The 25,894-nt window shown below is 45.8% G+C and overlaps 1 protein-coding gene across 1 annotated transcript in view; it reads left to right on the top strand.

Annotated features, from left to right (window-relative positions):
• Positions 1 to 25,894, top strand: part of RASAL1 (RAS protein activator like 1) — an 871,242-nt gene that overhangs the window by 797,158 nt on the left and 48,190 nt on the right. Inside the window, exon 19 of the mRNA XM_086943242.1 lies at positions 5,575 to 5,695. Coding sequence (XP_086799368.1) covers positions 5,575 to 5,695 — 121 coding nt within the window. The remainder of the gene's footprint in view (positions 1 to 5,574; positions 5,696 to 25,894) is intronic.

Below are 25,894 nucleotides of genomic sequence, written 5' to 3'. Positions count from 1 at the left end.
GGACTGCTACCTGACTACACAGGTGAGCGTTCACTCATTCTCTCACCACTTGACCTGTTGACTGCACAGGTGAGCCATCACTCACCCTCTCACCACTCGACCTGGGGACTGCTACCTGACTACGCAGGTGAGCGTTCACTCACTCTCTCACCACTCGACCTGTTAACCTATATACTGTTACCTGACTGCACGGGTGAGCCTTCACTCACTCTCTCACCACTCAACCTGTTGACCTTTTGACTGTTACCTGACTGCACAGGTGAGCCTTCACTCACTCTCTCACCACTCGACCTGTTGACTGCTATCTGACTGCACAGGTGAGCCTTCACTCACTCTCTCACCACTCGACCTGTTGACTGCTATCTGACTGCACAGGTGAACCTTCACTCACTCTCTCACCACATGACTTGTTGACTGCACAGGTGAACCTTCACTCACTCTCTCACCACTCGATGTGTTCACTTCTACCTGACTGCACAGGTGAGCTTTCACTCACCCTCTCACCACTCGGCCTGGGGACTGCTACCTGACTACACGGGGAACATCCTTTACCACGCAACTTTTGCAAAGCAGTACCTTTACCACGCAGGTATTACAACGCAAGTCGTTACAACGACTTGCGCTGGGGGGCGCTGTAGGATAGGGAATAGTTTAATTTACTATCCAAAACCTTCCCTACTATCCACGGGGACTGGAGTTGGAATAGTAAATTAAACTATTCCACTATCCAGCGCCCCCCAACGCAAGTCGTTGTAACGACTTGCGTTGTAAAACCTGCCTGGTAAAGGCATGCGTGATAAAAGCATGCGTTGTAACGACATACATCCGACTACACAGGTGAGCTTTCAATCCCTCTCTCACCCCTAGACCTATTGACTGTTACCTGACTGCACAGGTGAGCCTTCACTCACTCTCTCACCACTCAACCTGTTGACCTATTGACTGTTACCTGACTGCACAGGTGAGCCTTCACTCATTCTCTCACCACTCAACCTGTTGGCCTATTGACTGTTACCTGACTGCACAGGTGAGCCTTCACTCACTCTCTCACCACTCTACCTGTTGACCTATTGACTGTAACCTGACTGCACAGGTGAGCCTTCCCTCACTCTCTCACCACTCAACCTGTTGACTGCTACCTGACTGCACAGGTACATCTACACTTACTCTTTCCTTGCTAGGCCTGTTGATTGAAGTCTGATTATACAGGCGAGTCCACACTCACACTGTAGCCAATGGGACTACTGGCTCTCTGCACAGGTGAGTCCACACTCACTCTCTGGCCACTGGCCCAGCTTTCTGCAGTCCCGCTGGACTGGTGAGTCTACCGGCTCTCCCCGCCTCTCCCCACGTGCCCCCCTGATCCAGCTGTCTACAGTCTAACTGCAATGTGAGCCCTCACTTTCAATAATTGTGCCTCCTCAAATGGCTGCTTGCAGCTGGCCCCTCGTGTACTGTTAACACTTAATGGGAAGGAAAGTTTCACCCCCGATAAGATTCAAAGGATCAGTATCTTATTTGTGCAGGCCACTGTTTTTAACATATTAGAATTTATGGATTGAATTTGCATAAGTAGTTCTCTTGATTTGATGCCCATGGTGTGCCCAGTGTGCAAAAGCTGGCACAGCAGAGTGGCTAGAACCGTACTGCACGTTAACTGAGCCTCTAAAGCATCCGAATCTAGATATTCACAAACTGCAGTTGTGCCAAAGACTCCTAGAAACATCCCTCGTGTACGATGGGGTGATCTCAAGGCCCAGTCCCACTAGAGGGCAACTAGCACACTGCAAATCATGTATGAAATAAAAATGGTAGGGTCCTATCAAATATCTGTGTCAACTAGATACCGCTAAAAAATTGAGAAGCACGGGGGGCGAGAAATCTGAATAAAAAAAGACTTGACTGTTGTGTAAAAATGAGAAAAAAATCCAAAATATGACAACAGTCCATCTTAAATAAAACTACGCCAGGGATTTTGGGGAAATGGTTAGGAAATGCATCAAAATGATATTGGAGTGGTTTCCAGAGAAAATGGTTATAAACTGGTAAGACAACGTCTGGGAAAACAAGCATTGGAAATGCAATATTTCTCGCACCATTAGAGTTAGTGCTTTTAGAATTGTTTATGGGTTTTTTTGTAAATGTTTAGCATTTTTGTTTCTTGTAGCCAAAGCGAAAGTATTACAAATAAAAAAAGCCATAAACATTTCTAAAAGCTCTAACTGAAATGGTCTGAGAACTATTGCACTGTGTGAGGGTGAGTGAGGGTGATTGAGGGTGAGGGTGAGTGAGGGTGAGGGTGAGTGAGGGTGAGGGTGAGTGAGGGTGAGTGAGGGTGAGTGAGGGTGAGTGAGGGTGAGTGAGGGTGAGTGAGTGAGGGTGAGTGAGGGTGAGTGAGGGTGAGTGAGGGTGAGTGAGAGTGAGTGAGGGTGAGTGAGTGTGAGTGAGGGTGAGTGAGGGTGAGTGAGTGAGGGTGAGTGAGTGAGTGTGAGTGGGAGGGTGAGTGGGAGGGTGAGTGGGAGGGTGAGTGAGGGTGAGTGAGGGTGAGTGAGGGTGAGTGAGGGTGAGTGAGGGTGAGTGAGGGTGAGTGAGGGTGAGGGGTTGAGGTTGAGGGTGAGGTGTTGAGGGTGAGTGAGGGTGAGGGTGAGTGAGGGTGAGGGTGAGTGAGGGTGAGGGTGAGTGAGGTGTTGAGGGTGAGTGAGGGTGAGGGTGAGTGAGGGTGAGGGGTTTTGGGTGAGTGAGGGTGAGGGGGAGTAGTTGAGGCTGAGTGAGGGTGAGTGAGAGTGAGGGTGAGTGAGGGGTTGAGGGTGAGGGGTTGAGGGTGAGGGGTTGAGGGTGAGTGAGTGAGGGTGAGGGGTTAAGGGTGAGTGAGGGTGAGTGAGGGTGAGGGGTTGAGGGTGAGTGAGGATGAGTGAGGGTAAGGGGTTGAGGGTGAGTGAGGATGAGTGAGAGTGAGGGTGAGTGAGGGGTTGAGGGTGAGGGGTTGAGGGTGAGTGAGGGTTTGAGGGTGAGGGTTTAGTTATGTCTTGGTAGATTAAGTTATAAACATACATATTTTTGGGGGAGACTACACATAGGATAGGATTGCTTTTTTCTATATTGATTGTATTTATTACTCTTTGTATCCAATTTCATTATTAAGCTGTGATTTGGCTATTTAAAGACCTGTGTAGATTGGCCGTTATGTCTGGATATATGTAACATGTATTGTGATATAGAATTTGGATTGCCAATTGTTGTTTTCTACAGTGCGTTGTCCAAACATGTTACATACACAGCACACTGTAAACAAGCCAGTTTACACCTCTTCCAAAACACAAGTTGCTATTTCACTCTCCGCCTCGACTGATGCCACGGGCTAGGGGTGCGTTATTTTGGGAAGCTTGTGGCGTTTTGGCAAAAAGTCTTAAATAGGTAAAAAGATAAAAAGTTCTGTGCGTTTAAGCGTTCACCGGAAAACGTGTACTTTACCGAAACTATTAATATTGCCCAAGCTATTTTTCTCAACGCAAAAACACTTTCCTGCATTTTAAAAATGTTGCAGGAGATTTTTTTGGGGTGTTGCAAACATGCGTTTTTTTGTGCGCGAGTACACTAATTTGTCACTCATGTCGCTCAAGCGCATCGGAATGACCTCATTTTCAAAGTGGCAAAAAAAAAATATAGGAAGCATGACGTGTATACGGTTTAATTAAAAAAAAAAAAGATGACAAAACAACACAGCCAGCTGCGAGAAAATATTCCACCATACAGGTAAGTGTGGGAGGAAAACGTTGACTGTTTGAAAAACGCGTGAATTTTATGATGCTAGGTGAAAGTAAATAACTGGCTAATTTTTGGCAAACCCCTGCTTCTGTAACAAAAATCAAACCCATCCATATGACAGATTAATTAAATTATTCCTGGTGCCCGTTTTAAGGAGAAAAAATAAACAAAAAAGAAGCCGGAGGGAAGAGAGGGGAGGGGGGAGGAGAGCGAAAGGATCGGAGACACGGCGACACGGCGGGTAAAATAAACAAAAAAAAAGCCGGAGGGAAGAGAGGGGAGGGGGGAGGAGAAATGCGACACGGCGGGAAGGGGAGGGGGTGGAGCGGGTCAAATAAACAAAAAACAAGCTGGAGGGAAGAGAGGGGAGGGGGGAGGAGAAGTGCGACAGGGGAAATGCGAGACGGCGGGAAGACGGACATGCACGCGCCCGTGACTTTTAAGGTCAATGCGCATGCGCATAAGCTTAATGCGCATGCGCATTGACCTTAAAAGTCACGGGCACTGCAAGGAATCGCCACGATTCCTTGCAGTGCAGATAAAGAGTGGATAACTCGCAATACTCTCGCCTTGCTCGATGCGCATGCGCATCGACAGGCGAGACCTAAAAATAGTGAACTCTAGGCCTTTGATTCTACGGTTGTTTGTGCTGGAGGCGTTACTTGATCGGTGTATGCACAGGAGCTTCCCTTGCACTGCGTTGATGAGTTGCCCCGGAAGAGGAGGGCGCTGGCAGTGTTCCATAGCCCCCGAAGGCTGTGAAATGCCCCAAACTGCTGATTGGCTGTAGTAGGAGACTGTGGCCACTGCAGACGGACCCTCGCCTCAAGGAGCGTAGACTGGCTAGCCTCCAGGGAAATGGACACTCTTTGGAAGAGACCACTGCCTTTCATTTCTATGGAGACGGGAGAGAAAGGTCAAGGCTTGTGACACTGAAATGAGGAGATTTATCGCCAAAGCCTTCTTTTCCTGGGGTCATGTCTAGTCTGAGAGCCCAGACTCCTGCCCATGCTTTGCTTGGCATGGCTCTACACAGCTTCCTAAGGCAGGAGGGCTCAGTCTACGGCCCACAGTGTTTGACCTCTAGCTGACAGCCATCCCTGGATTTGACACTCTTGCCACCAGAACATTAAATGCTCCGCCTCTCAGGAGGTCATTACACACCTGTCGCCACTTCGTCTCTTGGCATTCAGCATGGAAGCCCTAACTGGAGCGCATGGCAAGGTGTGCGATCCCTCTCTGCGGGCCGTTCCTAGCGATGTCTTTTCCTCATTCCTTAATATGCCTCTGGACACTCTGCCCCGGCGTGAGAGCTGAGAGCTGTGCCTGTTCACTGCTCTCCACTCTCTCAGTATCACAGCTGTGAGAAGCCCATCGCGGGCCCTTTGGCCCTTCCTCTTGTGGATATTATCTCCATGTGAGAGGTCCTGTCTCCTCTCCCCTGATGCCTCTGAGTATGATATCCAGGTTCGAGGACCCCGTATCTCGCCCCTAAATGCTCAAAACGCATGGCCTCTCTGTGTGGGCCACTTCTAATTACGATAGCCTTGTCTCTTGTCGTCCAGGTAAGGCCTACCCTCCCGGTGAATATTAGTGGAGTCACCTACCCATTCACTGTTTGGCCTCTTTCAGGAAAGCATGTCTAGCTAGGAGAGCCCAGTGTCCTAACTACAGTCTCTGCCTTCCACTGCAATGGTCAACAATTGGATGAGGGCAAAGCGTCCACGTGCCGGCCCTACGGCCAAGACATGCAGTTTGTGCACTGCCTTTCACTAGTGATGTTACTGACACCATGTTTTTCTTTTCCAGTTCGAGGCTGCAGTCGGACGCACTCTGCGGTTACCCTGGGGGACTGGAGCGACCCACTGGATCCAGACGCAGAGACACAGATGATCTACCGGCAGCTGTTACTGGGGAGAGACAAGCTGAGGTCAGTGCTGCAACACCTCTTGACCCCTCTTGACCCCTTGTGTTCAAAACTAAAGTCAGTGACGTCACCAAGCCGGACAGCACACCGGCTTGGCCGTCAACTTTCCCCATACCATAAGAATACATTTGAGCCAGCCCCAATTTTGCACTCAACAACACTGAGCATGCTGGTACTTGTAGTTTCACTTTCCACTGAGAAACTGTGTGTGATCTCAGGACCCTGGGAACTCACAGGATAGACCTGGCAGATGTCAAGTTTTCAAATACGAGCTACCCTGGGGATATTTATATAAAGGCATCTTCAGGGTCACGGGCATCAATGTGCAGCCCCTGGCCTCCACCCCTCTTTCCACGGCTCCCAAATCTGCCCTGTTCCTCTTTCTCCAACTGCTTCGCGACCTCCTGCTCTGAAGCACCAGCTACAATATCCCTCCAATGATAACAAGCCATGTTTCAGTTCTGGCTGGAACATTGTGCACAACAGCATACCTCCATACATCTTTTATAGCGATGAACAAACACAGAAGAAAAGCAACTCCCAATCAGTAAACAAGACAAATGTCGCTTCGAATCGTGTTCAGTCCACAAGGCACTGAAAAAAACACTGCAGCGCACCAGCACCGCCTCTGCTGCTAGGCAGGAAGTACTGTGTTGTATTGTAATTGCATTTATATAGCGCTTACTACCCCTAACAAGGCGTCAAAGCACTTTTTCGGCGAGTAGCACGTTACTCCGGAACCCATAAATGATTGGTGGTGAGTTAGTGTAGTGAAATGTGAAAGTAATTTGAGTGGTGGACATGTTATCTGGATTGTTATTTGTATTCAGAAGGATAGTGGAAGGACAGAAGAGGGAAAAAGATTTGCATTTATATAGCGCCTGCCACCCCTGATGAGGCGTTGAATCATTTTTTTGGCGAGTAGCATGCTACTCTTGAAGCCATAAACGATTACTGGTGAATTAGCATAGTGAAATAGGAAAGCAATTTGAGTAGTGGATATGTTAGTCAAATATTTGGATTGAGAAGGACAGTGGACGAATAACAGAGGGAAAAGGTTTGCATTTTTTATAGCCCTTGCTACCCCTGATGAGGTGCTGAAGCGCTTTTTTCAGTGAGTTGCACGCTCCTCCAGAACCCTTAATCAGGGCTCGAATCAGGGTACCACGCGGGTGGACGGCGTCCCCCCACTTATTTTAACGGGTGGACGCTGTCCCCCCTACAAAGATGCCCTTGCTGAGGAATAATTAACTGCATGCAAAAACATACCCAGAGTAGCAGAGAGCTCCCTGCTAAAACATCCATTGCCAAATTACAGTGCTTAAAGCAGACGCACACAAACGCACGCGCATGGACTCAGGCATTCCACACACATAAACATATCCTCCCCACTCTTAAAAAGCGTGCCTCGCAGCTGTCTTGGCCAGGAACTACCAGCCCCAATGCACCTCCAATAATAGTAGACTATGGTTTTTTTTACCTCTTGTGACGTCACTTCCGGTCATGACGTCACTCCATGCCTTTGACCGTCCCCCACTTGTATGTTTTTATCTTTCGTGACGACACTTCCTGTTGTGACGTCACTTCCTGTCTTTGAGCGTCCCCCCACTTCTGTATTTAGGACTTGTGCCCTGCCCTTAATGGATTAATGGTGAATTAGTATAGTGAAATATGAAATTGATTTGAGTGGTGGACATGTTAGTCTGTTATCTGGATTGAAAAGGATAGTGGGAAGGATAGAAGAGGGAAGGATTTAGAATTCATTTTTTTTTTTGAAGCACATAGCAGTTGGAGGAGGCTTGGGATGAGTAAAATGGAGGTGGATGGGAAAGAGTCAAAGGGAAGGGTTTAGAAAGGATGTATGACGTTAGAACGCATACATTTACAACGCGTACCTTTACAACGCGTTCGTAACAACGAAAGTTGTTACCACGCATTGCGCTGGGGGGGCGCAAAATTGAACAATTTAATTTACTATTCCAACACCAGTCCCCGTGGATAGTAGGGAAGGTGTTGGGATAGTAAATTAAATCATTTACTATCCTTGAGCGCCCCCCAGTGCAATGCTTGGTAACAACTTTCGTTGTTACGACCGCGTTGTTAAGGTATTCCGTTGTAATGCTTGCGTTCTAAACGCTGCATACCGTTTAGAAAGGCTGGTTTGGGAGATCTGAATTGTAAAAGAGGTATGAGATGATGCAAGGAGGGATATAGTAGGGAAGAGCCTAGAGAGGGTTATTTTGGGGATCATAGTAGTGGTATGGGGTGTGGGATAAATGAGAGTGGAGGTGGAGGATATATTGATAGAGGGATAGGGTAACACATAGGGTAGTGTTGTGCATTGGAAAGAGTAATAGAATGCACTGCTGAAAATACACCCAAACAGACACCAGAACAGGCCACTTGTTTTCAGTCTTACCATAGTGCTCAACATTCCGATCTCTCGCCTTCATGGCCCAGTGCCACAAATTCCTAAAGAAAACCTCTATCTACCTGGTTTAATCACTCGAATCATCAACCGAGTACACACGACGGTATGTCAGGTGGAAATAGACCAGCCAGTCTGGTTGATTTTTTGCATCTTTTTTGTAGTCCTGCATTAATCATAGAAAAAACAAAACGACAAATATCAAAATGTAAATATAAAGCACCCCCGTTGCCCACTTGTCTCTGCCCCATTAGACGGTTTTCATACCCTCATGTGCCCAGAGTGGCCATCATGCCTTCAGACCCTCGTGTCCTCTGCTTCCATAGTGTTATCAGGTAACCCACCATTAGAAGTGCCACAGCACTGGCACCTGTTAGGGCGGTCTCGTTTTACATGCATTGGCTGAGCAGCTCTGTAGCAATCAAAGAAGCCACTCGTGACATTTTATGCAGAATTGGGTGAAGCTGTATTTCTCTATTTCGCCACAAGAGGTCACTGCGTCACTGTTTGGCACGCTGAAGGTCAGATATTTGTAACAAGAGAGTCGGGCTCATTTGGAGTTATATTAGAGCGGGAGCCCACCCTGTGACCTGCGCTTCATGTGAGCCAGAAATAGGCAGAACCCAATTGACGAATCACTCTTACAGGCGCTCTTCCGAGATGGGGAGAATGAGGAAAGCACGAAAGGCTAATGAGGATGAGCTATCTTCGGGAGTGACCTTGGGGAAACCGAACTTGAGAAAGCATGCAGGCAGCCCACAACAGGCTCTAAAAGTTAGGGGAGGCGAGGTGCAGCCAGACACTAGTAATGCTTTCAGAAGCTGAAATAATGGTCTGTTTTGCTCTCTCTTGGTGTCCATGTACATATATCGTATCTGTTGTGATGTCATTAAAATGCAAAAGGTTGCGGACTTTATTTTTTGGATACATTTTCAGGTTGTTTTCCTAGTAAGTACTGATCTGTAATTGACTAGATTGGCTACAAAATTAGCAGTTCTCCTAAAAGTAACATATATTTCAAGCGCCAGTTTGTGGGAGTGATGCTCGAGGCCTTCATTCCATGCTGCAATCGCTCTCCTAATTCCCACTGAAAAATGCCATTCGATCCACATATAACAGTTTAAAATAAACGTAAAAACAACAAAAACAGGGAAACACCTCACATTTGTAGCGCTGTTCAGCAGGACTAATGTAGCACGGCTAAAAGAACCCACGACACCGTGTTAATAATTTAGCGTTTCTCATATCGCATGCCATTTCTAAATGTAAATGTAAATGTACATGTATTTATATAGCGCAAATCGCCCACATCGCAGGCATCTATGCGCTTGCTTAGGGAACCAGTCCTGATATTCCCCTGTGAGATACCCCGGCAGGGTATCCACAAGGTGAAAGTCAGGCATCCCGCCACGAGGGGCCGTTGTGGAGATTAAGCAAGCTATTGCCCAGAGTCGCAGAGTGTGAACCCGTGAGTCGAGTAGGCACCGGAGTGAGAATTATCGAGTCCATGGAATTATTGAGCCCAACCCCCGTCGGGGCGGGGAATTGAACCCTGGTCCAGGGCCGATCTCAGCTTCTGGGTCTGCCGCCTCTAACCCCTGAGCCACACTTCTCCACTATAAAAACACTATAAAAACTTCTAGCACTATAAAAACACAACTGCTACTATTAGAGGCAGGCGAGAAAAGTAAGGTCCCGCCCAGCACTATCTGGATACCTGGCTCGTGGCTCGGCCCATGGTGGATGGCCCCCGAAAATATAGTCGAGCCAAGTATAGCATCGCCCACTGATTTTAAGCAGTGCCAAAGGGAAACGCAAAATGATAACTTAGAGTTATTGTCATTTTATGCTTCATGTCCTGCTGCTTTGCTGGCGGGGGGGGGGGGGGGGGCTGCTTTGCTGTCGGAGCAGGGCAGGGGAGGAATGGTTTACCCGCTCCTAAGTACGCAAGGACTGTTTGGCTGGTCCTCTCGGGCCACCCAAACCAGTCATTGCTGCATTAGCATTGGGATTGGCTTAGGGGAGGGAGCCTGGCTGCCTGTTTCCTATTCCTAGAGTCGGAGTCAGGAGAGCAGGAGCAGAGACAGGGGACTCGGCAGCAAGGAACGTTTCTTTTTTTGGACCCGTGACCTCCCCGCAACAACCCCCAACAATAACCCCCAGCAACTTTCCCCCACAACAACCCCCCGGCAACCCGCCTGCCCCGCCACCCACGATCCATACCTGCCACCACTGGAGCCAAGCATCCCAGGCACCATCTTTTTCTTTCCCTTCGTACCTGTAGACGCATGAAATGAGCACATGAAAACTGAGCACATGCCCTTCTGCAGCTCAGCTGAAATTCACTCTGACTGATACTTTTGATATACTCAATTTTTTAATAATACAAATATATATATATTCACAAAAAAATCAAAGGTTAAAGTAACGCTATAGGTAGGAGAATATGTCCGTGATAACATCAACGTTTTGAACAAAAAAAACTGTTAACTATAACGTGCTCTCATGCCATTCACTGCTTATGACCTCACATATTACATCACTGATGACACTATCCAATGAGTGTGCTAGTTTGTTTTATAGTTTACATAATGGCGGGTAACTACCACATTACTTTTCTACCTAATTTTGTAAAGCCTGTATCCAGCTAATCGGTGTAAGTGTTTACAAAACGCATGTGGGCCTAATGCACCATAGGTGTGTATAGTATCGAACACGTTTTTAATCTTTGTATTGTAGAGTAACTTTTTGGGCAGGTGAAAGTTGATGACTTGTGTTCATTATATTCCACACAAGTTTTTTGGTACTGGAGAAAGTTTTTCCGGCAGGGCAAAGATTCTTTGAACTACATACTAGAGTCATATTTATAACCCAGTTTTCGTTGCTCTTGCACCACACAACGTAGTGCAAGAGTGACGCAAACTGTAAGTCAGAGTTTTTTAAGCCACTCAAAGCCACTTTGCAAAGCTTTGAGTGGCTCCAAATATCTGGAGTAACGCAAAGCAACGCAAATTGCTGCATTACTCTATCCTTGGTAGGCATTCCATGGGTGTGCCTATGCAACTCCCATGGTTTGAAGTATTCCCAGATTTACAAGACCTTAGAATGCGCCAAAAAGATACCAGGGACAAATATCTTGATTTCTCTTTGTTACTTCCTCTTTCAATGTTTGCTGAAAGAGGAAAATGTCTCTAAGGATTGTTTTTGTGCAGGAAGGTTCACCTCCTGCAAAAAAACAATCCTGCATGCAATGCAAGCACCCTTGCAAAATGGTACAAGAGTGCCTGTATTGGTGCTAGGATGTCAAAAGAGCACCAGTGCAGGGGAAAAAGTCAGGAATGCGTCATATGCCGTAAATACGGCACACTTTTGCCCTTTCTCAGAGCAGTGCAGCAAGGTGACTTGCTGCGATGCACTGTGCCACTATTCCATAAATATGCCCCTAAGTATTGTAAGCAGCATTGATTTATTGGACATAGTCATCTCAGCATGACAATTTCGACAGGTACTAACATATGTACATGTGCTTGTTTTGCTTCAGAAGATGGACTAGCTGCAAAGTTTTCACCACAGTTTAAAGGCTGCAGGTACTATAATCTTTAGCACATTCAGATTTTGGTTATTTTAAGTGAATAGTCACACTTTGGACAGGTTTTGCATAGGGTGGACACTGTTCTTAGATACTTTTTAGGTTGCAGCCTCTATCTGGTTTGCTCAAGACATCTTGGGGACATTCAGAAAGTTGACCTAGGAATGCATTGTGCCCAGTGCTTACCATTGGCTTTATGGTGTGTAACTCACGTTTTCTGGCTTTCTATTAGACTGTCCAGCTCGAGTTCATCTCTCCAGTTGCCAAGACCTTGTGTACTGTATTCTTCCAAAAACTTGCTTTCTGTAAACCTGCCTTTAAATTTTGTTCTTATATTTTCACGTTTGATGAGCATTCAAAGAAGGAGGTCAAATGTCAGGCTGTATCTTCCATAGAGCTTGGTGTTTTTTTTTCTTTCTCTAACTTCAAAGTGAGACGATTTATGTGAGCATCATGCTGGCTACTTGAGACTGCTTGAGGAAGGCTGTACAATGTCATCTTTTTTTTCTAGCACACAAAAAACGTAAATGTCTGTAAGTGAACTGTGCTAATGATCAAATCAATGCATTGGGTGATGACATTTCCACACAGTATCATTTTTGCACGGTATACTTTTATCAGTAAAACTGTTAGTAAGTGCAAATGTAATGGCCATTTCAACTGAAGATATGTTGTCTGCAGTGGCAGTACGCTACCATACCATACATATTCCACATTACCCCACTCCACTCTACCCTACTTTGCACCACTCCACACCACAGCAGTCTACTTTGCACCAATCCACCTTACGCCACCCCACTCCAAAATGCAGCATTGCACACTCATCTGAACCACTCTACTCTGGGTCTTGCTACTCTACACACCTCTACTCTTCTCTATACCATTGCACTCTACCCAACTCTACTCTATGTACCTTTGCACTCTTTGCCACTGCTCTCTGCGCTCTAGAACAGTCCACTCTATGCTGCTCTATTTATTTATTTTATTTTGTTTAAGGAGTTTTATATAGTGTGAACATGACCGTACAAGTATCAGAGTGCTGTACAAATATCAAAACAAGCTAACCACTGAGAAAAAAACAGCAGACAAATAATGAATACAGTTAGCAATATGTTGCACGAATAGCAAATAAGTAATAGTAGCAAAAGCAAAAGAGAACAGGCATGAAACAAAATATATATAATGAGAACAAATGAACTTAGAATACACAGGATACAGAAATGAATGTAGGAAGGAGAGTTCGATTCAGTGAAATCAAGACTCATTGAACTAATCTGTAATGAATGCCGACGGTATCTAGTCAGCAACAGCTTTTTAAATTCTTTTTTGAAGGTGGTAGTCGAAGGATTAGATCTAGTTTCAGGACAATTTGCATTCCATATTCTGGGGCAAGATCCGAAAAGAAGCGATTATAAGTTTTCTTTTTGTTGAACATCTGTGGCTTTAACAGTAGAGAGTTAGAGTTTCTTAGGGAGTGACTCCCACCCGATAGTTTAAGTTTTTTAGCCAGGCATACAGGAGTGTTTTGATGAAGAGCCTTATGGGTCATACAGGCGATATTAAACTGAGTTCTAGAGTCAAACGGGAGCAATTTGATATGTTTCAAGTCAGGTGTGATATGGTTGTGTTTGCTATATTCCATGATGTGCCTCACAGCTGAGTTTAGTGTGGCCCTTAATGGAGCCAGCCTGGCTTTTGGTAGTCCTGTAAGAGTGGCATCCCTGTAGTCTAGGCGGGAGATGACTAGGGATTGGACTGCCAACTGAAAGTCATTTGGGGGCGAGGAGGGTTTGATTTTCCTTAGAATGTTCAAAGGGAAATTGGCTCCTCTGGTAGTTGCACTGATGTGATCTTGCATAACAGGTATTTGTCCACTAAAATGCCTAACAATCTAGTAGAATCCTCAACATGTGGGGTGCAGTTGAGCACTGTAAGCTGTTTGAGCCATTCATCTGTGGGAGTTGAGAGATTGTAGGGGGCGATCAGAAGACATTCTGTCTTGAGTGTGTTTAGCATAAGGTGATTGCAGGTTAATTGCATTGTTGGGTTTTCAGTAGGGCACTATTAAGAGTTTTCTTATCTTCAGGTGAGGACATTTTCAAGTACACTTGTATGTCATTTGTGTACATGTGGCACTGTATATTTGAGTGTGTGAGAATTTAGGTAAGTGTCTCCATGAGGAAGTTGAATAACGTGGGTGAGGTGTGGATCCTTGAGGTACTCGAGACTGGAGTAATGTCAGACAGGCTTTGATTAACTTTGATTCGTTAAGATCTATTATTCCTTCCCTTGGAGATTAAAAATAGTAATTCCTTGATGTCATTCAGAAGTTTGCTGAAAACTTGGCTGTTTAAAAACTAATAAGTTCAGATAAAATCGAATCAGTGGAATTTTAGCTTTTAGGTAGTCCTAGCACCAAGACACCCGTGGGCATACGCTGCGCTTTATAAGTTGTAAATCAAATCTAAGTTGTAAATCATTATGACGGTACAAGGAAAACCAACTTAAGACGGGACCAGATAAACTCATCCTTTTCTCCAAAAGGTCTATCATGTTGTCATCTTGGACCGTATCAAACACAAAGGAGAGATCAAGGAGTATAAGTAGGCAGGGTTCATTCTGATCAAGAAGTCTCAAGGCGTAATCCACAATGTGTGTCAGAGCCACATCAGTGCTATGGTCTGTTGTACAGCCAGATGAGATCAGCAGTGGTCAAAGAGCTGAAACTGATCAATGCGGTTGCAGAGTTGTAAGTGTACACATTTCTCTAGAAGCTTTGCTAGTGACATACAGGTAGATTCATCATCGGCACGTTTTGCGAGTCTGTAATAGCGATTATTAAGGAATCGCTATTACAGACTTGCAAAACGGGAATCATGTACAAATCGCAATTTTGTTTGCGATTCCTACAGCTTCCTTATTTGCGATTAGCTAATTTCTAATCGCAAATAAGGAACAACTCCCCATTCATTCCTATGGGCCTAAAGGCCCATAGGAATAAATGGGAAGACATATTCATGTGCGAATCGCCATTAGCGATTCGCATTCTGAGTTTGCGATTTCAAGGGTGCAGGGGTGTCCAAAGGACACCCTGTTGCACCCCTGAAATGATATTAGACGCTGGTGTTATGCACACACATGTCCCAAGGACGTGTGTGTGTGTGTAACATACAACTTAGAAAAATGCACTTAAGTGCATTTTTCTAAGTTTCCGCTATTTACCACGACGTTTGACTTCGCGGTAATTAGCGGGCCGAAATTGCGAATTCGCAATTTTTAAATGTTTCATGAATTGCATTTAAGGAATCTCAAATAGAGATTCCTTAAATGCAATTCCTCGCAAATTTGCGAATTCTATAATAGAGATTTTTGCATTTGGGATGATGAATCCCAAATGCAAAAATTGCGCTTGCAAAGGGCCAGATTCTCAGAATCTGGCCGTTTGCGAGCTGATTTTCCGTTCATGAATCTGGCCGATAGTGTTAGTAATAGGGCAGAAATTGTTGAGTTCAGACAGGTCAACATTTGGCTTTTTAGGGATTGGGGTAACCTGCCCTATCGTTAGACAATCATGAATTGTACCTTGGGAGAGAGAGGCACTGACAATCCTAGACCAAAGTGGGAGCATGGAGGATTTAAGCTCTTCGATGGGTTTGGTGGGTAGAGAATCTTTGAAGTGGTTTGAGTTATTTTTTGATATAATTGTTTTAAGTATCTCAGGCAGTTTAAAGTTAGACCATGCAGCATTATATTTTGAAGTCAAATCAGAGAGGAGGCCATAGGGAGGAGATTGAATTGAGACTGGCTTAGTGGCTATTGAGAAGAGAATAGGTCATCTGATACAATCTTCCTAATTTTTTCAGTGAAATGAAATGAGAAATCTTCACCACTTGGGAGTGTCAAATTATCTTTAAGGTGTAGGTTAAGTCTGCCGCTAGCTTGCTGTTTTATGATTTCGAAATGCTTTCTGGGTCTGTTTTTGGTGTTGTCCAGTTGCATCCAAAAGTAGTTTGCTTTGGAGCTACGTATGAGCTTGTTATAGTAGCTTTGTATTGACCGCAGGTGCTGAAGGTGTGTTGTGGAAGGAGATAATCTCCATGCCCTCTCAGCAAGCCTTAATTTCCACATAACCTCATTTAAGTCGCCACTGAACCAGGGATTGGAGTGTCTACTGGGTATTCTTTTAGGCTGCTTAGGAGCAATTATAGCAAATATGCCTGACGTGGAATGAATGTAGTGATCGGTGAGGTCATTCACATTTGTCATGTTTGAGGGTGGAGGAAGGAAATTGCTGCTCATGGAAGTCAGATCGGTTATGTTGATTTTTCGAAAGTCTCTTGATCGTTTTTTTGTTTTGCGAGGTTTGCCTCGTCTAATCAGCACATTATCCAAGACGAAGAAGGAGATTTGGTAGTGATCTGGCCAGTCACATGGTGATATGGATTCTAGTTGTATGACATTTTCCTTGGAGATGATTAGATGAAGGGTGGAGCCTCTATTATGGGTTGGACCATTACAAGACTGAGTAGGGTTGAGATTACTTTACGCTAATGCACTCTACTTTGCACCACTTCACTGCATGCCAGTGCACTCTATGCCAGTCCCCTCTAAGCCACTCTAATCTACTCTGCACTACTGCACTTTACTCTGAAACAATCTACTCTATGCCACTGCACTCAGCGTCAGTGCACTCAGCGCCACTCCACTCTACTCTGCACCACTCTACGCCACTGAATCCTATGCCAATGCACTCTACATCACTTTACTCAAAACCAATGCACTCTACGCCAGTCTACTCTGCACCACTGTACTCTATGCCACTATACGCCACTGCACTGTACGCCATTGTACTCTGTCACTGCACTCTACGCCACACTATTGTGCTCTGCATCACTGCACTCAACGCCACTGCTCTTCACACCACTCTACTCTGTGCCACTGCACTCTAGACCGATGCAATGCATGCCACTGTACTGAACATCACTGCACTCTATGACAGTATACTCTGCTACACTGTACTCTCTATCATTCCACTTTTTACCTCTCTACTCTGTCACTGCACTGTATGGGGCAAATCCATTAAGCAATTTTTGTATATAGCAAACAGGCGGATTCGCAGAATTGGCCCATTTGCGAATGCAAAAAAGGATTTTCTGATGCAGCAAACTCTATTTTGCGATTCGGTAACCTGTTACCGAATCGCAACATGAGTTTGACATTTGCTATTAGGAAGGGGTGTGTTTAGGGCTCCCTTCCTAATACCAAATCGCATCGGTATGCAGGAATGTTTTGTGATCCAAATACTGTCGCAAAACATTCACATTTTACTATCTACTTCAATTAGGTGGTAACCCATTCGCAAATGGGAAGGGGCCCCCAAGGGACCCCTTCCCTTTGTGAATGTTTGTAAAAGCATTTTTTAAGTGCAGGCAATGGTCCCATGGCCCACTGCCTGCTCTGAAAAAAAGAAAGGAAAACTTTATTTTTTCTTTTTGTAAAGAACCCGTTTTCCTTTAAGGAAAACGGACTGCTTTACAAAAAAAAGATTGCTTTATTTAAAAGCAATCACAGACATGGTGGTCTGTTGATCCCAGCAGGCTACCATCCCCGTCATTTTTGCGATTCCCAGGGGGTCGCAAATTGCGACCTACCTCATTAATATTCATGAGGTAGGTCATTTGCGATCCTCTAGTAATCACAGAAAGTGTTCAACACACTTTCATACATGCCGTTTTGCGATTTCCTAAATGCAGATCACAAGGATTTGTAATTAGGAAATTGCAAAAACTGGTTTTCATACATCTGGCCCTATGCCACTAATCTCTATGCTACTCTGCTCTGCATCACTCCACTCTACGCCACTGCACTCTATGCCAATACACTCTAAGCCACTCTAATCTACTCAGCACCACTGCACTCTATGACACTCTACTCTATATCACTGCACTCTACGCCACTTCACTATACTCTGAAACAATCTACTAAATGCCACTGCAGTCTATGCCACTCTATTACACTTTGAACCACTACACGCTATGCCCCTCCACACTACACCACTCTATTCTACCCTGCTGCACTCTATGTCACTGCACTCTACACCAATACTCGCTACACCACTTTACTCAAAACCAATGCACTCTGTGTCACTGCACTCTACACCAATCTACTCTGCACCAATGTACTTTAAGCCACTTCACTCTAAGCCACTCCACTTCACTCTACCCACTATTCTCCTCTTTAAGACACGCCATGTCAGGATACTTCACTCTATGATGCTCAACTCCATTGCTCCACTGATACTTTAGTCCACTGTGTGCCATTCCACTCTACAGAACTCTATGCCATTCTATGACACTACTCCACTCTTGGATACTCTATGCAACTCCCTGTATGCCACTCCATTCCACTTTGCACCACTTTGTTCTATGACACACTACTCCACTCTACTCCACTGCACTCTGTGCCACTCCACTCTGACACTCAATGCCACTTTGCTCTATGCCACTCAATGCCACTCAACTTTACAAAGCTGTACTCCACTCAATGCTATGCCACTCTACGACAATCTACTCTCCTCTATGCCACTCTACTCTACAACACTCTACTCCACTCTGTGCAACACCCTTTACGCCACTCCACTCTGCTCTACACCACTCCTCTGCATTCTATGCCACGCCACTCTATGCCACTCTACCCAACTCTGACACTGTTCTCCACTCTACACCACTCAACTTTAAGCCCTTGTACTCTACGACACTCTACTCCCTCCACGGCACTCCACAACACTGTACAATACTCCGTGACACTCTACTTCACTCCTCTCCTCCCCAGGCCACTCAACTCTACTGTCTGCAACTCCACGCCACTCTACGCCACTCCATAGCACTCCACTATAATCCTCTTTACAACATTCCACACCATGCCACTCTCCTTTACCCCACTAACCTTTAGCCATTCTGAACAGCAGCCACTCTGGTGTACAACATTGCTAAAACATATTGGCAACGCAAAGAGCTCTCTTCTTAGAGTAAACAGTGTTACCAGTAGTCCCGTATTTACTTATAGCCACTCATTTCTCAGTGTAGGTTCTGTGACTGTGAGGGGTTAGATACAGGTAAAGACTGTCTGTAGTAGGGCATTAGTTATGTAACAGGTCTTCAGCCTCTGGAGGAACCTGATTTTCCCTGAACAGATGTATGAAGATCAGGCGCGCAACTATTGTTGACTGAAAAGGCTTTAGCCCCCTGGGCTAGGTCGCTGGGCTGGAGCTGCTGGCCTGACCTTCAGCCACAACAACAAGGTATTCCTGGGAGAACAGTTGCAGCCCTGACAGTCCTGTGTGTGCCTTTATTGCTTTGACAAGTGAAATACCAATCCATATTATAATTATATAACATGATTGTTTCTTTCCATAATAAAGAGTTGTGACTGACTATTTAAAGTGAACGGGTGAAATGGATCAAAGCTGCAATTATCGCATCCCACACTCACCAACGATTAAAAGCCAGGGTACCCAGCAACACTTTCAATCTAACCCAAGAGCTAGAAAAAGGGCATACCCATGGGCCTTAGGGCAAACATAGGAAACACAACAAGATGATGGACGGATTGCTGCAACTTTTCAACCACTCACCCCCAGTCAAGGGTTTTGGGTTTAATCCACATTTCTTTTGCTAACTATGCCACACCAGTTTGGACACATCCCTATGCGACTCAGGGGCATATTTACAAGAAAGTGGCAAAGTGTGTCGTTAAGCCAAGAAGGCTAACAACCCGCTTCGTCACTTTAGAAACACAGGGCTGCACAATATTTCCAAGAATATGGTGCAGCCCTGCATTTCGCCTTGCACTGGCACTAAATTTAGCAGCCTAGCGCCAATGCAGGCTTCCTTGCACCCATAGTGCAAGGGTGCCTGTGTTGAGAGGAAGATTGTTTATGTGCAGGAAGGTCCCCCTCCCTGCACATAAACAATCTCTAAATGCAGTTTTGTAACTTCTATGTGTGCTACTTCATGCAGCACACATAGAAGTTGCCAAACTGAATAATTTTTTTTAATTGTTTATGAGCAGGAAGGGGGGCCTTCTCTGCACATAAATGAGTGGGTTGTTTTCGTTAGGACAGCTATTCCATTGGAAAATCATTTTTTTGTGTTGCTAATAACTTTGGCCCTGTTTGAAGAATCTCCATGAAACCACTGTGGAATTTAACTTAATGCTTTACACATAGCATGGCGCATATATTTAATTGGAATACTTCTGTGGGGCAAAAGGATAATGAAATATGACTTTTGGAGTAATGTTCATTAGAAGCATGAACATGTAATTCTAGAACATTGGTAGCCTGGCTGCTAACAGCAAAGATGTATGGACATTCAGAACATGACTAATGATCACTGCTCCTCCACTTAACCTAGCTCATTTGCTCACAGCCCTTACACAGTTGTAAAAAGACCGAATATCTAACTTTGATGCCCTCTCTGCCCTTCTAGGACCTCAGTTATTCCTCCAAACCATATTCCATCTTCAGCAGTGGGCACACAGTGAAATATTACTGTTAGGAGGGTGCAGATGAGAGGTCAGCCTTCAGATATTGCAGAGCGGCTGAGCAGTTTCCTGCCTCAATGAGACTTTCTGAAACTACCTTAGCATCACTAATAGAATACCATGATTTAGAAAGCTCTGCCACTATCTGAGTCTTCTCACTGTCAATCCAAAAACCTACTTCCCTCTCATCATTGCTCCTGCCGCTCACTGCATCTTTTTTTTCACTCCTTACTGTTGTAAGATGCCTATTTTTGGCTGCCTTTAAATCCTTGTTGCCTATCCAGGCATGACATCAGCATCCTGTCCAACTCCAACATTGCAACTCGATCTCCCTCATGGGCAAGATGCCCAGCACCTGCAACAAGCTCATTTATGCACAACCAATATGGCTGACTGGATGAAGATCAACTGAAGTTGAACACCAACAAAACAGAAGTGGTGATTTTCAGTAAGAGTGCATCACTGTGCAAATCTTGGTGTCCGGCAGAGCTAGAACCTACAATACCAAGAACCTCAGGATCATCAGAAATAGCAAACTCGGCATGACTACCTGAGTCAACGCTGTCACTGCCTCCACACTCTGAAGATGGAAAGAAACATCTTCAAATAGCTTGTAACCAACACCCTGAAAACTATCACCCACGCACTCATCACAAGCAAGCTGTACTACAGGAACACCATCTATCCCAGAATCTACATACAACTCATCCAGACTTCAATGGCCACACTCACTCTTAACCCCCCACAACGCACACACATCACACCATAACTCAGGGAGCACCACTGGATGCCAATACACAAACAAGCACAACACAACTTCTCACCCACTGCTTCAAGGCTCTACACAACTCAGGCCCAGCATACCTCCACAGCTGCATCTGCTTTGACAAACCCTCCAGACACCTCCACTCAGCCAGACTCCACATACGGAAGACAGATCTGGCGGTCAAGCCATCTCTTGCATCGCTCCTAAAGTATGGAAGAACCTACAGCTATATGTCCGAGCCTTTTTGCCACTTCTTGTATTCTGGAGGAAGCTGAAGATCTAGCTCTTCGGGTTGCCTCCCTAGGCACTAGGTTTGGCTTTTTGTACCTGTTCAGCGCTAGGATACCTTCCTGGGTGATAGTGTCCTCTACAGAGCTACGTAATATAAAATTACTTTGGGAAAAAGGACATCTTTTGCTTCAGAGGCATTCAACTCATCTGCCACTGGGTTTCGGAAGTCTGAAATGTTCAAGAAACAAAATTCATGGTCTCGCTGATGAGAACTCCTGCTTTGATGATAAGGTCAATGTGACACAGCCTAATAATAGGTGCTACCTTGTGCAGAAGTTATGTAAATCTTGAATAAAACTTTAATTACTTCTATGCACATATTTAAAGATGCTACTTAGGATCAGGCATTCTGATGAGAGTCAGTAGTGGTGCTTGGTATAGTCATAAGGGTTTGTGAGTTTTTTGTGTGTGTCCCTACTGGATACTGGAATTACAGTGCAAGAACATGCACCAATATTGTTCCCTGATTAGGAAGAACATTAATGTAACTGTCCAAATCTGATACTTAAATTTGTTATAAAATCACAGTGCCTTACTGGCTGTCTCAAGTCAAATTCATAATGTAAGCATGTGACCCTCGATGGTGCACACAATGCAGCATTAGGAGAATGACCTGCGCTGTTTTGATACAGCATCATGGCTGGCTGAAGTCTTAGGGCTTTAAATAGGATGTGCTAAAGAAAGCAATATATCCCCAATTGGCTCAACTTTGGATGGTGATCTTGGCCAGTGTAAGACTGGTTAGCTTGCCATGGCACTATCAGCAAGGTCTGACTTTCTATCATGTCTTCCTGTCCTCCATCCACTCAATATTGATTTAGGGGATACCTAAAATGCTATGCATTAAACTACAAATCTCAACACAAAATTTACTATACAATCACTTGAGAGTTTACAATAAAAAGTAAAAGTCAGTGTTAGGCAGGGATGGACAGTTAGAGTGCAGTTAGGTGAGATTAGGTGAGATGGATGCTGTGACCGACAATCTACAATAATTACCCCCTACTCTACATGGTGATCAGCCAAAGGTGATTTTTGTTTGCTAGGTTTTTAGGTCCTTTTTTTAACTGCATGTTGTGCTCTGGTGCAGGGTTTTGTCTGTTCAACATCATTGGATTTCCATGGATCTGCCTCTTAGTTTAAGGCTCCTGTGTATTCATGTTTTATTGAGTGAGCAATCAATGATCACAGGTATCAGTCCGGCCTACAGTGGGTTGTTGCTTCCTGTAGGTAACCTCCATCTTTACTCCTATAGACTTTGCGCTCATTGCAGAGAACTATAAATTTAATTCTTGCATATGCTGGGACTTGCCCACCACAGGTCTATCTCCAAACAGCAATTTGCTGTCCACAAACGTTCTGTTATGTTATTGTTATGTTATTTGGATTTATAGCGCGCACGGCCACTCATGAGTGTCCCGACGCGATGTCTTTAGGGGAGCAGGAGACTAGCAGATGAAAAGATACGTTTTAAGATTTTTCTTGAATGCTGACAGGTCTTCAATATTGGGTAAAGCCAGGGGAAGTGCATTCCATGCTGCCGCAGCCCTCCGAGTCAGAGACTTGCCACCCAACCTCTGGAACTGAAATTGGGGAACCATTGCGAGTCGGTGGGATGCTGATCGCAACAGTCTTGAGGGCACGTGGGAGGGAAAACATTTTTGCAGATAAGATGGACCAATGCTGTGAAGGGCACGGTGGGTTAGGACCAGCGATTTGAACTTTACCCATTCCACTGCAGGAAGCCAGTGAAGGGAGCGCAAGTGGTGCTGCATGCTAAGTCTGGTGGAAATGCGCAGCAGAAGTCTGGCTGCCGAGTTCTGGACTACCTGCAGCTTTTTAGGTTTCGCCTGTCAAAAGCTGCGCAAGCAGCGTTTCGCGCAGGCGAAATCTTTTGTTTAGAGTATGTGAGTGTAGTCCCACCCCTCTGTTCCATTGGCTAGCTCCATAAATGGAGGCTAGCCATTGGAACAGGGATCTGTCTGTCAAAGCCGGAGCAGATTCGTGGGCATTCCCGAGACTTTTAGGCTTTTGCCTACGTCATGCGGCTGTGGGTGGTGCTTTTTTTTGGGGGGGGGGGGTTTGTTTTGGTCATTTCTCCTGGAAGGCACCGCAACGAGGGACGTCTGCCTGGCATCGGCTAGCAGGTAAGCGGCATATTTTACTCCCATTCCCGCCCCCCCCTCCCGCTGTCCGTGAGTCCGCCCCCCTCCCGCTGTCTGTGTGCCCGTCCCCCCCTCCCGCTGTCCGTTAACCCATCCCCCTCCCGCTGTCCGTGAGCCCGTCCCCCCTCCAGCTGTCCGTGTGCCAGTCCCCCCTCCCGCTGTCCGTGAGCCCGTCCCCCCCAACATGCTTTTTTCTGTAATTAGAAGCCCCTACTTCCCGTACTTTGAGATCCCTGTACTTATGACTTGCATGCTTTGCTGATGAACTTATTGACGGCATAATTCCTGTGTTATGCCTGTTAATCCTTTATATAACCCTTTGAAACTTTGATTTGTGTCGGTAATTTTTTTTTAACTAAGAATGTTACTGTTCTAATTATTGATTTCGAGCCCATAGAATAAACTGGAGATAGGGCCAATCGGAAAGCACCAAAATCCGTATTGGGACTCAACCGCTCCCGATCCCAGCCCTCCGCGTGCTCTTGGTATGATTATGAGAGACTTGTTTGCGCATTGACCCTACCACTTATTTATTTATTTTACAAATTAAAGCACTGTGGGTCAGATGCGAGTTGGTGCTTACTCCTAGGTTTCCCACTTATCTTTGATCATACATATATACATTATTTACTGGAACCGCTGTAAATAACAAGAAGAGCAGATGAGTTGGAAGGACCGAAAGAAGCGCCTTTACCTTTAACTACAGATGAATCAACACACGCTGCTGGTAGAAAATGCAGACGTTTTTAGCGTTAACTACAGATGAAGCAAAACACACGCTGGTAGAAAATGCAGACGTCTTTAGCATTAACTACAGATGAATCAACACTCACGCTGGTAGAAAATGCAGACGTCTTTAGCATTAACTACAGATGAAGCAACACACACACTGGTAGAAAATGCGGGCGTCTTTAGTGGTAATTACACATGAAGCAGCAGCAGCATACACACTGAAAGAAAATGTAGTCTTTGGTGAAAACGAGGGTGAGCGACAACGCAAATGATTTTCTATTATCAAATAAGACAGCGTCCTATACAACCCCTGCATAAAGGAAGGGAATCTTGTCACTTGACACGCACAGAGTCTGTGGTAGCGCAATACTGCCCCCTCGCGGACAGTGTTAGTCCAGTGGTCCTTTACCAGGGTCCTTGCCCAGGCTTTGTTATGAAGGCTTGAAAAGAACACGTTCCAGCCTGATGCCTGGCTCCGGTTCAGCTTGAGGTTCCTAATGGACACTGGAGCCCTAAACCAGCTGATCTTTCATGTGGCGTGAGTGTGAGTGTAGAGTGCAAAGTGAGTGCGCAGAGTAGTGAGTGCAGAGTGAGTGAGCAAAGTAGTGAGTGCAGAGTGTGAGTGCAGAGTGTGAGTGCAGAGTAGAGAGTGCAGAGTAGAGAGTGCAGAGTAGAGAGTGCAGAGTAGAGAGTGCAGAGTAGAGAGTGCAGAGTAGAGAGTGCAGAGTAGAGAGTGCAGAGTAGAGAGTGCAGAGTAGAGAGTGCAGAGTGGTGAGTGCAGAGTGGTGATTGCAGAGTGCAGAGTGACTAGGGAGTGCAGAGTGACTGCAGAGTGCTAGGGAGTGCTAGGGAGTGCAGAGTGACTGCAGAGTGCTAGGGAGTGCAGAGTGACTAGGGAGTGCTAGGGAGTGCAGAGTGACTGCAGAGTGCTAGGGAGTGCAGAGTGACTAGGGAGTGCTAGGGAGTGCAGAGTGACCAGGGAGTGCTAGGGAGTGCAGAGTGACTAGGGAGTGCTAGGGAGTGCAGAGTGACTGCAGAGTGCTAGGGAGTGCAGAGTGACTAGGGAGTGCTAGGGAGTGCAGAGTGACTGCAGAGTGCTAGGGAGTGCAGAGTGACTAGGGAGTGCTAGGGAGTGCAGAGTGACCAGGGAGTGCTAGGGAGTGCAGAGTGACTAGGGAGTGCTAGGGAGTGCAGAGTGACTGCAGAGTGCTAGGGAGTGCAGAGTGACTAGGGAGTGCTAGGGAGTGCAGAGTGACTGCAGAGTGCTAGGGAGTGCAGAGTGACTAGGGAGTGCTAGGGAGTGCAGAGTGACCAGGGAGTGCTAGGGAGTGCAGAGTGACTAGAGAGTGCTAGGGAGTGCAGAGTGACTAGGGAGTGCAGAGTGACTGCAGAGTGTTAGGGAGTGCTAGGGAGTGCAGAGTGACTAGGGAGTGCAGAGTGAATAGGGAGTGCTAGGGAGTGCAGAGTGACTAGGGACTGCTAGGGAGTGCTAGGGAGTGCAGAGTGCAAGGGAGTGCAGAGTGCTAGGGAGTGCGAGGGAGTGCGAGGGAGTGCAGAGTGACTATGGAGTGCAGAGTGACTAGGAAGTGATAGGGAGTGCAGAGTGACTAGGGAGTGCTAGGGAGTGCAGAGTGCTGGGGAGTGCAGAGTGACTAGGGAGTGCTAGGGAGTGCAGAGTGACTAGGGA

The sequence above is a fragment of the Lissotriton vulgaris genome, chromosome 11 (genome assembly GCF_964263255.1).
Source record: "Lissotriton vulgaris chromosome 11, aLisVul1.2, whole genome shotgun sequence".
In the NCBI taxonomy this organism is placed as follows: Eukaryota; Metazoa; Chordata; class Amphibia; order Caudata; family Salamandridae; genus Lissotriton; species Lissotriton vulgaris.
This window is presented reverse-complemented; position numbering and strand designations above follow the sequence as displayed.